Consider the following 15039-nt stretch of genomic DNA (forward strand, 5'->3'; position numbering starts at 1 on the left):
TACTGAGGTTTAATTACAAGGAGACTGCAGTTTTTCCTTCCCCTTCTCCCAAGATGAGTACATTTATTTATTTATTTATTCATTCATTCATTTGTCCAATACACAAATACATAGGAAGAAAAATGGACATGTAGTAATATATATAAGGGTAAAAGTGAACTTAGAGGAGAGGATATATGAAAGAAAGAAAATATATATGATAAGTGAGAGAAAGGAAAGACAATTGGACAGGGGACGAAAGACACACCAGTGCACTTATGTACGCCCTTTACTGGCCTCTTAGGAACCTGGAGAGGTCAATCGTGGAGAGTCTAAGGGAGAAATGTTGGGGGTTAGGGGTTGACACAATTGAGTCCGGTAATGAGTTCCACGCTTCGACAACTCGATTGTCGAAATCATATTTTTTACAGTCAAGTTTGGAGCGGTTAATATTAAGTTTGAATCTGTTGCGTGCTCTTGTGTTGTTGCGGTTGAAGCTGAAGTAGTCATTGACCGGTAGGACGTTGCAGCATATGATCTTGTGGGCAATACTCAAATCGTGTTTTAGGTGCCAATTTGATTTTGAAAAAACCTTGAAAGATGCTAATCCTAAACCATTCTTTGTTCTAACTTGGAAGCAGAGGAGGGTTTTTTTCCCCAGATCAAGGGTTACTTAAACTATTCAAAGGAATAACAGGGCCTGCTGGGTGATAACTAGAGTGGTTTCATTTATGTTTCGTTATTATTATTTTAATATTATGCTCCAGTTAATATTATGCTCCAAATATGTATTTCCTCTTATGGCCATTAAAGATTACAATTTGTTATCAACTTTTAGAAGCCTCAGGAGCTCAACCAATCCTTTTAGGAGCTGTAGGTGACCTCAGATGGTGCAATAAAACAATACAGCTCAAGTTAACTAATTAAACATTGAAATAGATAGCACTGGTCTAAAGATTGTTTGAAGTAAGGAGATAAGATTCAGACCCAAAGCTTGAGGTGATTTTTTTCCACTTACAAAAAGAATCAATACATTTAATCTTGATTAAATGTATTTAATTTAATGTAAATGCATTTGATTTAAACTTGACTGCAGAAAATACGATTTCAGCAATAGAGTGGTCACCGCCTGGAATTCATTACCTGACTCTGTTGTTGCTTCCCCCAACCCCCAAATCTTCAACCTTACATTATCTACAATAGACCTCTGCCCTTTTCTAAGAGGTCTGTAAGGGGCGTGCATAAGTGCACCTTTGTGCCTACCGTTCCAGTCCTAATGTCTTTTTTATCTTTTCTATCTCTACTTTATACTTATATTATGTTAAACATACTACAATACTATATTTGTATGACAAATAAAATAAATAAATAAATAAATAAAATAAAATGTTTCTTGACTTGCCTAATGTCCCTGTCCTACTGTCTTATTATCCTTTCTATTACTACGTTCTACTTACGTTATGTTATGTTAATATGTACTATAATACCATACTTGTTTGACAAATAAAAATAAATAAATAAATAAAAATAAAAAATCTTAGGGCATCTGAAATGCCCTTAAATGCTGTCCTGTATTGTGTTAACTACAGATAGCGTCTGTCCCTTTAAGACTCACTCTTACCTCTAGGACCTCCCCTTTTAGAGCATTCTGAAGTATTTGGAGTGTTTCTATTTTCTCTTTCTCTTTTCTGGGCTTCCTCTGGGGAAATGGCTTCCTCTGGATCTCAGGTGCTGGAAGAGAAATTAATATGTTGCATTTGTCTGGAGATGTTTACCACCCCTGTGACCGTGCCTTGTGGACACAGCTTTTGTGAGACGTGCATCAACAGCCACTGGAACAAAGAGGAACTCAATGGACAGAAGATCTGCACTTGTCCCGAATGCCGAAACGGCTTTCCAGAAAGACCCAAACTTAGCAAAACGGTCCTGCTTGAAAACCTGGTAGACCTGCTGAAACAGGAACAAGTCCCTCCGGGTGTCTCAGAAGGGGAGATTAGGAAGGCAGCTGGTTCTCAGGCAAGGCAATGCCCAAGTCATGGCCGGTCCTTGGAGCTTTACTGCGTAACTGAGAAACGCTGCATCTGCTGTGTTTGCACCGTGAGAAGCTGCCAAAAGCACCAGAGGGCTCTCTTTGAAGAAGGACGGAAAGCTCAAGAGGTAAGCAGGGTGGTAGAGTCAAGGAGAGGGGCTGGTGGGTTAACAGACAGATAAATTTACTCTAGTCTAGCCCCAAAACATTTTGCGAGTTAACCACAAAAACAAAATGAAAAATCAAATATAAGGAATAAGATAAAAATAATGCAACAGCCAAATCGATGATTATTAATTAATTAATTAGATTTGTATGCCGCCCCTCTCCGCAGACTCCGCAATTATCATTGCCCATAATCAACTCAGGCATATTGGAATAGTATTGTACAGCTTTTCAGTGGTTGTTTCTTGAGACTGAATGAAAGGGCTATTGGGTGTCTGAATAAGAGGATTCTACAAGGCAGGGGCTATTACAGAGAAGGCCTGTTGTTTGGTCCACAAACCATGCACAATTTGAAATGGATGATAGTTTTGCTTTCATGCTATCTCACCAGAGATATGATCCTGACTTGAACATAAGTCTAGATCTGAAGGTCTTGCTAAATCCAGACTAGTACCACGATTCAGTAATGATTGTAACTAAACCCAATTGGCCCATATACCATTATATTTTTCCTGAGCCCATCGCTTGTTCTGAAGTGGATAACAATTCCAGGATCTTGGTCAACTTGTTTCAGTTCAACACAGTGGCAGTAAGGTGTTATTACTAGAGTTGTGTGGCCCCTGCAAAAGATTACATGTTTATGTTTACTTAGATCAGTGGTTCTCAACCTTTCTAATGCTGTGACCTCTTAATAATAATAATAATAATAATAATAATAATAATTTATTACATTTGTATGCCGCCCCTCTCTGAAGACTCGGGGTGGTTAATACAGTTCTTCATGTTGTGGTGACCCCCAACCATAAGTCTAGCACCAATTCTCCCACCAGAGCTTTAAGCTGATTGGCAGGATGGTCAGAGGAACAACCCCCACTGTAAACGCCTGATTGGTCGGATTGCAAAAATTTGTTCCAAGGCACCGGAATAGAAGCTTCATGGAAATTGTGTCGTTTCCTATGGTCTTAGGACCATAGGAACTCCCAAAGGGGTCCTGACCCCCAGATTGAGAACTCCTGATTTAGATGTTTCTTCCAATGTGACTAGGCCAGAGGTCTTCAAATTTGGCAACTTTAAGATTTGTGGAGTTCAACTCCCAGAATTCTCAAGTCTTAAAAGTTGCCAAGTTTGGGGACTTCTGGACTAGACCAACATGAATATGCCAAGTGAAGTATTCTCTACGGGGCTGGAAGAATCAAGGAAAAGTGTGACACAATTGCTCAATTGAAATTCAAGTCTCCTTTGACAGGAGTCAATCAAGGAAATCTTGGAAGAAAAACGAAAAGAGGCAGAAAGAATCGCAGCAGAAATCCAGACACTGGAGCAGCAGAGGAACCATGTTACAGTGAGTCATGTAGATATATTTTGTGGTTTGCTAGTGTGCATTTTAATTGTTCTTGTGGTAGCTGCTGAATAAGCAAAGAGGTTGTAATTTCCTCCCATTACTAGTTGGTGTCCAGAAGGTAACGGGCAGTACCCCTTCCATTGTTTTCCCTCCACGTTTTATTTTACTGCCATTTGATGCCTTAAGAAAAATGGAGGGAGACATTAGCTGCTATGAGGACAACTGATGTTTTGAATGTTGGCTTTCTATAGGTTTTCTCAATGAAGTTCAGATCAGGAATTTTGCAAAAGTTTGATCATCTCATGGAAACCCTAAAAGAATGCCAGAAGGTGGTGTCGGAGACGGTTACAAGTGAACATGATGCTTTGCTAAAGCAAATGCAAGAGAACCAGAACTGCCTACAGCATCATCTGGAGGCTGTCACGCAATACAACAGGACAGCAGAAGAGCTGATGAGCTCTGCGGATGATATCGTGTTTCTTCAAGTGGGTAAAAAAATATGTGGGCTCTGTGCATTGGGAGAATGTTGCTGTCATTGGAGACATAATACTGTTTCTTTGCCAAAATGCATGATTGGAATCAGGGTGTCAAAAGCCAGCAACTTCAGAGGATCCCAGTTGTTGTTGTTTCATTATATACATGCATTTGGAATGCTGAGAGCATGTTATGAGTACTGGCACAAATAGCTTAAAAGTAGCTGCCACAATAGGAGTGTAGTTACTAGAGGATGAATCAGTGAGATTATTTCTTATTGTTTTCTCTGGTCTTATGACATTTCTTAGTATTCCTTCCTCCCTCCCTCCCTCCCTATATTTCAGATTATCCATCTTTGCTCTAGTCCTGTAGAACAGTGTTTCCCAATCTTGGCAACTTGAAGCTATCTGGACTTCAACTCCCAGAATTCTAGAGAAATAATTATTTTCTATTTTTTGCAGGAACAACATCTCCTTTCTCCACCTAGTAAACTGGAAGTTCCTCCAGTCATTCAACTTGACTTAGATAAGAATGCAGATACCGTCACCAAGTTCTTCACTGAGTTCTTCAGGCTTTTGGAGGCACTTCAGTCAAATCTTTTGAATCCACAAAAGGGTGGCAGAAAAAGTAATTATCAAGCTGTTTTATGGGCAAATTAGAAAATTGGGTCACACATGACAGGTCAATTTCCTGGCAAATATGTAAGAATCTGGTAGCACATTTTTAAAATCTCAGTCTAGCCACACTATGCATCGAATGAAGTGAGCTGCAACTCAGAAAAACTTGTGCCTTTGAATAAAATTTGTTAGCTGGAAAAAGAGCTACCAGATCACATACCAGAAGCTGGGATATGAAAGCAGACAGGCTTGTAAAACAATTCCATGATAAATACCCTGATAAGGCAAAGAGTCCCTGGGGGGCAGAGGTGGTTGCTCTTTTGATGTAACCCCTTGTATTATTCTCGTTGCAGGACACGGTTTTCTGATTTGGGGGGGGCAGCCTGTCAAGCCTGGAGGCCATTTTTTGCATTGGGCCTTTAGGCCTACCACATTACCTACTGTGGGAAACTAGAAGGGGGATTGTAGGGAGCATGGCTGATATATAGTCATAATAACATTCTTTTCTCAGAGAGTCAAGGACATCTTGCCCTGTACCTGGAGGATTGGAACTGGGAGGCCACTCCAGTCAGGATGGTGCTTTGATTGGGCCCTCTGGAACCAACTCCCCCCACAGATTAGAATTGCCCCCACCCTCCTTGCCTTTCGTAAGCTACTTAAAACCCACCTCTGCCGCCAGGCATGGGGGAATTAAGATTCCCTTTCCCCCTAGACCTTTACAATTTTATGCATGGTATGTCTGTATGTATGTTTGGTTTTTTATATTAAGGGGTTTTTAATCGTTTTTAGTATTGGATTATTATTGTACGCTGTTTTATGATTGCTGTTAGCCGCCCCGAGTCTTCGGAGAGGGGCGGCATATAAATCCAATAAATGAATGAATGAATGAATGAATGAAGAACAAACAAACAAACAAACAAACAAACTAAACAAATAAATGTGATGGACTTGTGGGTGCTGGGAAGGGACTTGGACTTTCTGTTAGGTGAGGAAAACCTGAAAACTTTTCAGATTCAGGTTTTCCCAGGTGTGCCAATATGACATGTCTAATAAAATGGAACTTTGTGGAACTTCAAGCCTCAGAATCTTCTTTCATTGGGGGTGTTACTTGGAACCCTGACAGATGTCTAGTCTGGTGCCTTAACTACAAGTCTCTTTTGTTAATTTTAATAGCTATATTCTATTACTATTTGGAAATGTTTTGAAGTTTGCCTTCTTCCTGCTACTGAATTTTTCTTCTCTATTGCATTGTGCAGACAGACCTGAGCCAAATATATTTGTGAAGAGGATGCCTGAACCTTGTCTTTCAGAGAATGAACTAAGGACAAAGCTTCTAAAGGGTAAGAAACTGGGCTGATGTGTGGGATCTCATTCTTTAATATTTTATTGTATCTTTATTTAGAAAATTTATATTGCTGCCTACTCGTACATGGCAACTCAAGGCGGTTTACAAAGATATAAAGATACACAAAGATGTCTCTCACTGATTCTGTTTCGTCAGTGAATGCACTCTCGGTTCCAGCAATTTTAGTTGCAATCCTAAAAGGAATTTATACAGTTCCCCAAAGTCTAAGAGTGGGACAGCAATACAAAGTACAGTGGTCCCTCCAAAACAAAAAAAACCAAAAAAAAAAACCCAAAAAAAAAAGAAAAGAAAAAAGATGGCGGCACCTATGGTGCCACCAAGACAACCAGCTGAGAGACATGGCAGGCCTGGATTGCTGTCGGCTCCAGCGATCCAGGCCACCAAGTTACCACCGGTTCTATAGAACCAGTCCAAACTGGTAGAGACCCACCTCTGACAGTAACCCAGAGGAGGAAAAACATATTCTCAGTTGCGATTGGCTGGAGCATCCACATGTGGATGTTGACTTCCGTTGCTAAGAGACTGAGTTATAAGAATTTCCTGGCCACACCGCTGTTTTTTACAACTCAGTTAAGGATGGACGATTTTTTGCCTTTGGCCTTATATCACAACTTACTCCTACACCTGTAGTTTCCACTAGGCCTGCTGTATCAGAGGCAACCTTCACTCCAAGTTCTGCAGGGCTCCGTTATGGACAGACCCAAGGGCCCATTATGTACAGGATTTGAGCCAGATTATAGCACAAGCTATTTCTTAAGGTTTTGTCACAACCTTTGGGCATCATAGTCATATGCAATCCCTATCCCTTCAGATGGGTCCACGTTTGTCCACGCACCAAGTCTCCAACCTCTTCGGCTCATAGCGAAGAATCTATCAGTTAGATCAGTGTTTCCCAACCTTGGCAACTTGAAGATATTTGGACTTCAACTCCCAGTATTCCCCAGCCAGCAAATGCTGGCTGGGGAATTCTGGGAGTTGAAGTCCAGATATCTTCAAGTTGCCAAGGTTGGGAAACACTGAGTTAGATGATGAGTTAGATGATCAGGAGTTCTCTGATGACAAAGGGGTGTTCCCGGAAAGACCAGCATTTACAGGTCTTTTCCACCTTCCTTTGTTCAAATCCTTGTTGTAAAAGGCCATTGCTTCTGCCAACATGGAACAGCCCTCTGCCTCTTCAGAGGCCTTGTCTGGCCAGTAGGGCCCATTTTCCGAGCCTATTGTAGAGGAGCCGTCTCTAAAATTATTTTTGGACATTGTTCAGCACTCATGGCCTAGTCCTGGTTCTCCCACAGCCTCTAGCAACATGGATCGCAAACTTTTATATGGAAGATCTTTTGCAGTTTCCTCAGGTTGATGCTCCTGCGGTAGCCTTGTTTACTCCCCCTCTGTTGACCACTGATACAAGTGAGACACGCAGGGAGGAGAAGAAGGTTGAAATGATGTGCAGTAAAATTCATCATGCGACTGCCTGGTCCATCAGAGTTTCTTTTGCCACCTCCTTCTTCCATAGGTCGCCATAATCTGGTTGCGCCAATTACAATCCAGGTTGTCACCTGAGAACATTCACTTGTGTCATGACATCAACAAAATTATTGCAGCCACTGAGTATTCGGCTGATGCTACTTTGAATGCAGCTAAGTTTGCTGCTAGGGCTCTAGCATCTAATGCACCCAGAGACCAGTTAGGTCCCAAAGAGTTGGCCTTCTCCTGGTCCTGTCAACTAAACAATGCCGTCTGGTGGGACCCTGGGGAAGAGCCTTCTCTCTGGCGGCCCCGACCCTCTAGAACCAACTCCCCCCCAGAGATCAGAGTTGCCCCCACCCTCATTGCCTTTTGTAAGCTCCTTAAAACCCACCTCTGTCGTCAGGCATGGGGGAACTGAGATATTCCCTTCCCCCTAGGCTTATAAAATGTATGCATGGTATGTCTGTATGTATGATTGGTTTCTTATTTTAACTTAAACTTAAATATTAGATTTGTTTATATTTAGGGTTTCTTAATTTAACTTAAACTTAAATAGTGTATTAGATTTGTTTATATTGTCTTATTATTGTTGTTAGCCGCCCCGAGTCTACGGAGAGGGGTGGCATACAAATCTGATAAATAAATAAAATAAATAAATAAATTTGGCCTGCAGAGTGAAGAATACCATAGAAATGTTTGGGATAACTTCCCTAGGCTTGGTAAGGGCTGTTTCAGAAATCTGTCTTAATAACATCTTTGTCTTTATCAAAAGGACACAATTATATCTCTTTATCTTTCACTTATTAAGAAAGGGGAATCCAGAGCATGATACCATGGTATTTTGAGACTGAAGGATGCCAATGCAATTAAGAAGGAAAGAACCAGAAGTTAGTCTCGTTGCCCAGTACAGTATGTTACTGAGACTGTATGTTACCCAACAAATTCTATATGAAGAAAACCTATTTACTTTATCTACTTTTATCAGTCAGTATAATTAAATTTGTGTGAATTGCCAATTGCATAATTCTTCTGGGTACACAATATACAGATTTTCAGGATACACGTTTCATATAAATATGTTTCAAAAAGGAAGAGAGGATGTGAGTCAGCAAGAAAGCGCCACAGGCGACAGGAGAAACAGCAAAAACCTGTAGAATAGCTGATGTGAGTCAGCAAGAAAGCGCCACAGGCGACAGGAGAAACAGCAAAAACCTGTAGAATAGCTGTAGGGAAACTGAAAAGCTGTAAAAGATGCTAGTGTCCATTCATACAATATTTTGAGATATTTGGCCAGTTAGTGCAGCATGTGGTATAAATCCAGATAGTCGTGTTCAGTTTGTGGCTTACTGTGTTGAGTACTCCCATGTACTTATCGGTAGGTTAATTTTAAAAAACCTACTGAATTCTGTTAACTATGAATTAGCAGCCCAAAGTTTGGATTTAAATATTCTATTGCACAAAAAGAAGGCAACTTCAATGTAGCACTAGTTTTTTTTTTCTCTAAAACTTGTCCACTATAAAAATTTCTGGAGGACCCCACATCTGTCTGAAAGCAAGTTTCTCAAAACTAGTGCAGGGCAGGAATTCTTCCCTTTTATCAGTGGGCATTTTAAAATCCAAGCTCCAATCTTTAATTTCTGCATTTTTCAATAACTATATTTTGGTGGGTCTGATGTTAAAACCTTTATTTCCCCAGCTAGTAGGGACATGAAAAAAAAGACCACTGCAATCTATAAGCTTATGTTGCCCCCATTTGAAAGATGAAACAATATTTGGAAGCATTTGCCTATTCTAGGAAAATTAAATTTTCCTGTTCTTGGATGAAATGAAACATGTAATGGTTTTAAGTGTTCTGGACACAGGGAAAAAGGGATCCAGGACAAGTTTTCTTGTTTACAAAAGTCAGCACTGGATGGCAGCAGAAAACATAATAAACTCCAAAATGTTGCTACCATCTACGGTAGTTATTAATGCAGGGTTTTGCAATCCAGATCTTGTAGTCTTGGTCCTAAATATTCCCTGAAATTTGCCTTGGAAATAGAGATATACCAAGTAAAGCGTCATGCTGTCTAGGTTTACTTCTCACAGCAAACACAAACAGTTCAATCAATTATTTTCTGTAGTATAAGAGGTCATTCTGACAGAACAGAACAGAAATAGGTCCACTGCCCAGAAGATGGACACCATGTTAGGAAATGCAAAAAATTGCTCTATGCCTTACTATCTGTATTTAAATCAGAAATGCATATTGAGTCTACATCAGGATTAGAATTACAGTATATTTATAATACTGTATCGATTAGTGCACAGAAAAAAAATTGCTTATGAGTTATGCACACACCTTGATCAACAAAACCACTCTTCATTTTAAAGTGCTACAGATGTTCTCTAGCAACCAGGTTGAAACAAGCAAGTTCAAACACACCTTTGTAACAAAATGCATCACAGAATGCACCAACTGTACACGAGCATTTTTAAAATGTATTTATCTCTTTAAAAATTATAGAAATAAATGCAATACCACTGGCAACCCACAAGAAGGTTTGTTGGCTATGGCAAGGGGTTTAAGGGAAGAAAAGGAATTATGAGAGAGATGTCCCAAAGATACTTTTCAAAAGGCAACTGGACTTTGGGTTTTTTTCTCTTGAAAATGTTTTGCTTTGCATCCAAGAAGCTTCTTCAGTTCTGACAGAATGGTAGGAAATAAAAATATTTAAATCATTTTAATCCCCCCCTCTTGCAGTCAGAATTGAAGAAGCTTCTTGTATGAGAAGCAAAATATTTTCAAGGGGAAAAAAGCAAGAAAATCCAGTTGCCTTTTGAAAAGCAACTTTGAGACAATCATATAGATCAGTGTTTCCCAACCTTGGTCACTTGAAGATATTTGGACTTCAACTCCCAGAATTCCCCAGCCAGCAAATGCTGGCTGGGGAATTCTGGGAGTTGAAGTCCAGATATCTTCAAGTGGCCAAGGTTGGGAAACACTGATATAGATGACTGAGAACCTCCAAAGACATGGGGAAAATGTAGGAACTAAATAAACTCACATGGAAATTCCACCAATGTGAGTCTATGATGTTATCCAGAGTCTGAAAAAGACATGCAGATTCTCTTCTGGTCCCATTCAGTAGCTGATCAGAAACGAGCCAGGTGAACCACATATGGGACTCATCCATGCATGAATCCAAGGACTTGCTTCATTGAACAACTGACTAGCTCAGAGTGTGACTTGGTGGAAATGGCATCTCAGGAATAGCTCTCCTCAGTGTTGATTGCATTTTGGTAGTAAGGAAGTAAGCACCAGTGACCTGGAGAATGAGGCAAGGGGCTAACCCTTCATCTACCTCATGTGGCACTCAGAGAAATACAACAAAGGAAGGCTTGTCTTAAGGAAGATGGGTTATTTCACAAGGCCAGTGTTCGTGTATGAGTGACAGCTTGCCATCATGTTCCTTGTTCTGTAGAACAGTGTTTCCCAATCTTGGCAACTTGAAGCTATCTGGACTTCAACTCCCAGAATTCCCGAATTCTGGGAGTTGAAGTCCAAATACCTTCAAGTTGCCAAGGTTGGCAAACACTGCTGTAAAACACCTCATTTGGAACATTGGTTAGTGAGTAAAAGATTTATTACCAAGTGTCCAATACAAAGCCTTGGTAGACTTTGGCCATTGCCCCAAACAGAAACAAAGCCATTCCCTCACTTTTCCTCTGACAAGTTTGTTTATGTAGGACTGACCATTGTGCACTACTAGCTGAGCCAATAGGCACACATCCCTGGCAACATAGAGGACAAAACATGTTGTCTCAACTTAGACTGGTATATTTGGGCCTAGTAAGGAAATCCTAGGCCAGAAATAATACATAGGCTGCTGTTACAGGTGGAGGAGCGTTCAGTGGACGGCCCTAGTCTTATCCTCCATTAGAGCTATTTACACTATCTATGACCCTCTCTAGTGGAGGTAGGCAAAGTTGGCTCTTCTATGACTTATGGACTTCAACTCCCAGAATTTCTCAGCCAATCCTGCTAGCTCAGGAATTCTGGGAGTTGAAGTCCACATGCCATAGAAGAGCCAACTTTGCCTACCCCTGCTCTGTAGCAGAAGAGATTGCAATTATGAGCAATAATTCCCTACACCTCTGTGTTAACAAGGAGAAAAACAAGAAATGATTCTTTGGAACTTAACAGTTCAACACCTCAGGTCCAGTGTGAAGTTGGATGGCTATGTTTCTGCCATCCTTGGAGGACTGCTTTAAGAAAGAAATCAGAGAGGAACTTGATTCAATAGAGCTGTTTCTGAGCTTGGTGTTTATTGCAAAGATGAAAATAAATCACTTTCTATCCTCTGTAACTGAATGAAATCTTGGTGTGCAGGTAGGAGTATAATGGCATTGAAATGGGAATGCTGCATCATACTTTCCAGATTTCTGTATAGTTTATATAATTTATTCCCATTTAAAAATAATAATAAAGTGTCTGTCTCAGAAGTAAAAAAAAGTACCTTGCTTGTACCTTCATGACTGCAGAAGTGTGTGTACATTACATAACCCAGTAAATAGCTTGCCCTACAATATTGTTGTCTGTGGAACATCCAAAGTTATTTTATGACTGTTGATTGCACAAAGTCATCACCTATGATTGTTTCTAGTGAAACTAATTGATAATGCTCATTTTACATGCTCCTAAGGGTTGATAGAGACAATGGTGAAATCAGTTATTTTCTCTCTTATTCTTTTTAGTTTATTTTTAAGGGTTCCTGCTTTTAAAGAGACTTTGTATTAACATATGAGGAAACGGTTAATTGGGTCTCTTTAATTTATAAGTTGCATCTAATTTTCCATAAATATAGATGTAGTCATTCCTCTTCTTTGCCAAAGATGAAAACTAATCAAAACTAATCATAGCTGTTTCTCAATGAGCTGTTTGTTTTTAGTAACTAACAACAATAAATACAAGATCATCTGGGATGTGTATATACTTGGATATACGTCTGTCTACTTCCTCTGTTTGGCTTCTGGTTTGTATCTCTAGGGGAAATAATTATCTCATTAAACATATTTAGGCAGAATGCTAAGCAAAGGATTCCTGAGTTACCAGTAAGAACAGGCACTCTTTATCATGGCATAGATTTCAAAGAGACTATTGTGAACTCTTCAGCTAGTAGTAATCCTTGGCCCTGAAGCTAGTTTTCAGTTTTCATCAACTATATCATGGGAGCCTGATGGAAACCAGGAGACTCTTTGAGTTCTACTCCTGCCTTAGGCACATCAGCTGGTTGACTTTGGGCCAGTCACTTTCTCTTAGTCCTAGGGAAAACGCAGGGCCAAACTACTTCTGAAAATGTTGCCAAGACAACATCAGGGACTCATCCAGTAATCAAGACTGCCTTGAAGGCATCAAACTATTGTTGTTGTTGTTATATTCCTACTTATTACACTACTATTTATTATTATTATTTATTAGATTTGTATGCCGCCCCTCTCCGCAGACTCGGTTTAGTACTCCCAACCCTAAAAAGTTAATTTTTCATTATGTATGTGACATGAATACATAATGTCAGAATCCATGTTAAAGACTCCATGTCTAAAAATAAAGTATTTGTGATACTGACAAGAAGCAAAATTATATTACAGTGTTCCCTCGATTTTTGCGGGGCATGCGTTCCAAGACTGCCCGCGAAAGTCGAATTTCCGCGAAATAGAGATGCAGAAGTAAATACACCATTTTTGGCTATGAACAGTATCACGAGCCATCCCTTAACAGTTTAAACCCCTAAATTACCATTTCCCATTCCCTTAACCATTTACTTAACCATTCACCATTATTACTTGTACTCAACATTGAATAAGACACTTAGTGATCCTGATATTTATAAACATAATTATTTATTAACAATTTGACGTCATCGTACAGGAAAAATCGTGGTATAGAAAAAAAAACCACAAAATATTTTTTAAATAATATTTTTTGAAAAACCGTGGTATAGGCTATTCGCGAAGTTCGGACCCGCGAAAATCGAGGGAACACTATATATCAAAATTACATTAAATCTAGAGTTTGGAAAATAAATAACAAAGCAGGATCTGTTCAATAACACCACTCCTAACTTTTTAAATTACACTAATACAGTACTTTAATAATATGATCCTGCTTCAATGAATATGCAGAATAGAAATTATTCCAGGGAGTAGGTAAATTGGTGATCTTAGATTTTTTTGCTTATTCCTAATACTGTATATTATCATTGTTACTTCCACAGATCAGCAGAATTTGACATTTGATCCAGTCACAGCCAACAAATATCTGCAGATATCTGATAATAATCAGAAAGCAACTCATCCCCAAGTTTTTCAAAAACCAAAGCCAAATGACCCTCAAAGATTTGAGCCATGGCAAGTCATGTGTGCTCAGAACTTCAGCCAAGGCACCCAGTACTGGGAAGTAAAGTTATCCAACCACTCCGTCATTGTTGGCGTAGCGTGCAAAACATTCACCAGATTGAAACAGGCTCATCAGAAGTTCACCATTGGGCTGGACAAACACTCCTGGGGCCTGCATATCCAAGAAGACAGCTATGTGGCTTGGTACAATGACAAGTCTACAAAGATAAAAGAACCTCTGTGCAAATTCATTGGAGTTCTATTGGACTGTGATCAAGGAACAATATCCTTCTACAGCATAGACAATCATATGAAATGCCTCCATGTTTTCCACACCACTTTTATGGAACCTCTGGTACCAATTTTCTGGCTTTGCGAAGCTACAGCTGTGACACTTTGCCAAAGGCCACCCAGCCAGATTATAGCTGATGAGAGGTCACCTGATTTACCGGTATAGGCAAAAACTGCCCCTACGGAGAAACTTTGAGCAAGCAAATAACTCTGGAACATTGAAAAACAATTTTGGCTACTTGGCTGTACAGACAATTCTTTCTGTCTCTTATAGCTCTCTTGTGAATTGAAGTCCCCCTTGCCCTCCCAGGTAAAGATGCAGTTAGATGCTTATACACCACAGAATCTGATGCACGTGTTTTTGGGGCTGCATAAAAGCTTTGGGGCAAACTACAAAAATTAAGAAATGAATATCAATAAAGAAATAGTGTAAACAAAAAGATAATTAACTTTGAATTGGGAAATTGTAACAGCCAATAAAAGAATCAAGTTGGACAAAAAGGAAATGTACAATTATTTTTATTCTGGACAGATAATTGTTTACAAGATTTGTGTAGTCACTTCATTATGAAAATACGTTGTGAAACAGTTAAGTACTATAGATATAGTTTCTCATATGGGTGATTGGATACTAGCAAGTTCTTAAGAATTCATATTCCGGAAACCAATTTTAAAAATTTATTTTGTACCCTTTTTCCTATTAGAATAGACTATAGTACAGCATTTTACAAAAGAACTAAATCAATCTTTTAAAAGATCACCATCAATAAATATCTGATAGGAAAAGAAAATTATAAAAAATACAAACATTTATTTTTTAAAAGCAGTTTAAAAGGAAATCTAGAGCAGGTTTTATTTTGTTTTCCTAAGTTTATGAAAAATCCCAGGGAAAGAAAGCTTATTTTTCTATGGAGAAAATTATGATATATCTACA

General features: G+C 39.3%; 1 protein-coding gene across 1 annotated transcript; it reads left to right on the forward strand.

Moving 5' to 3' along the window:
* Positions 1-1616: 1616 nt before the first annotated feature.
* TRIM65 (tripartite motif containing 65) lies at positions 1617-14606 on the forward strand. Its single transcript, XM_070739887.1, has 6 exons — positions 1617-2136; positions 3420-3515; positions 3767-4000; positions 4451-4616; positions 5863-5946; positions 13694-14606. The coding sequence occupies exons 1-6, from the start codon at positions 1687-1689 to the stop codon at positions 14269-14271; spliced, it is 1608 nt and encodes a 535-aa protein (XP_070595988.1). The 5' UTR covers positions 1617-1686; the 3' UTR covers positions 14272-14606.
* The last annotated feature ends 433 nt before the right edge of the window (positions 14607-15039 follow it).

Source organism: Erythrolamprus reginae, chromosome 2, assembly GCF_031021105.1.
Source record: "Erythrolamprus reginae isolate rEryReg1 chromosome 2, rEryReg1.hap1, whole genome shotgun sequence".
Taxonomy (NCBI): Eukaryota; Metazoa; Chordata; class Lepidosauria; order Squamata; family Dipsadidae; genus Erythrolamprus; species Erythrolamprus reginae.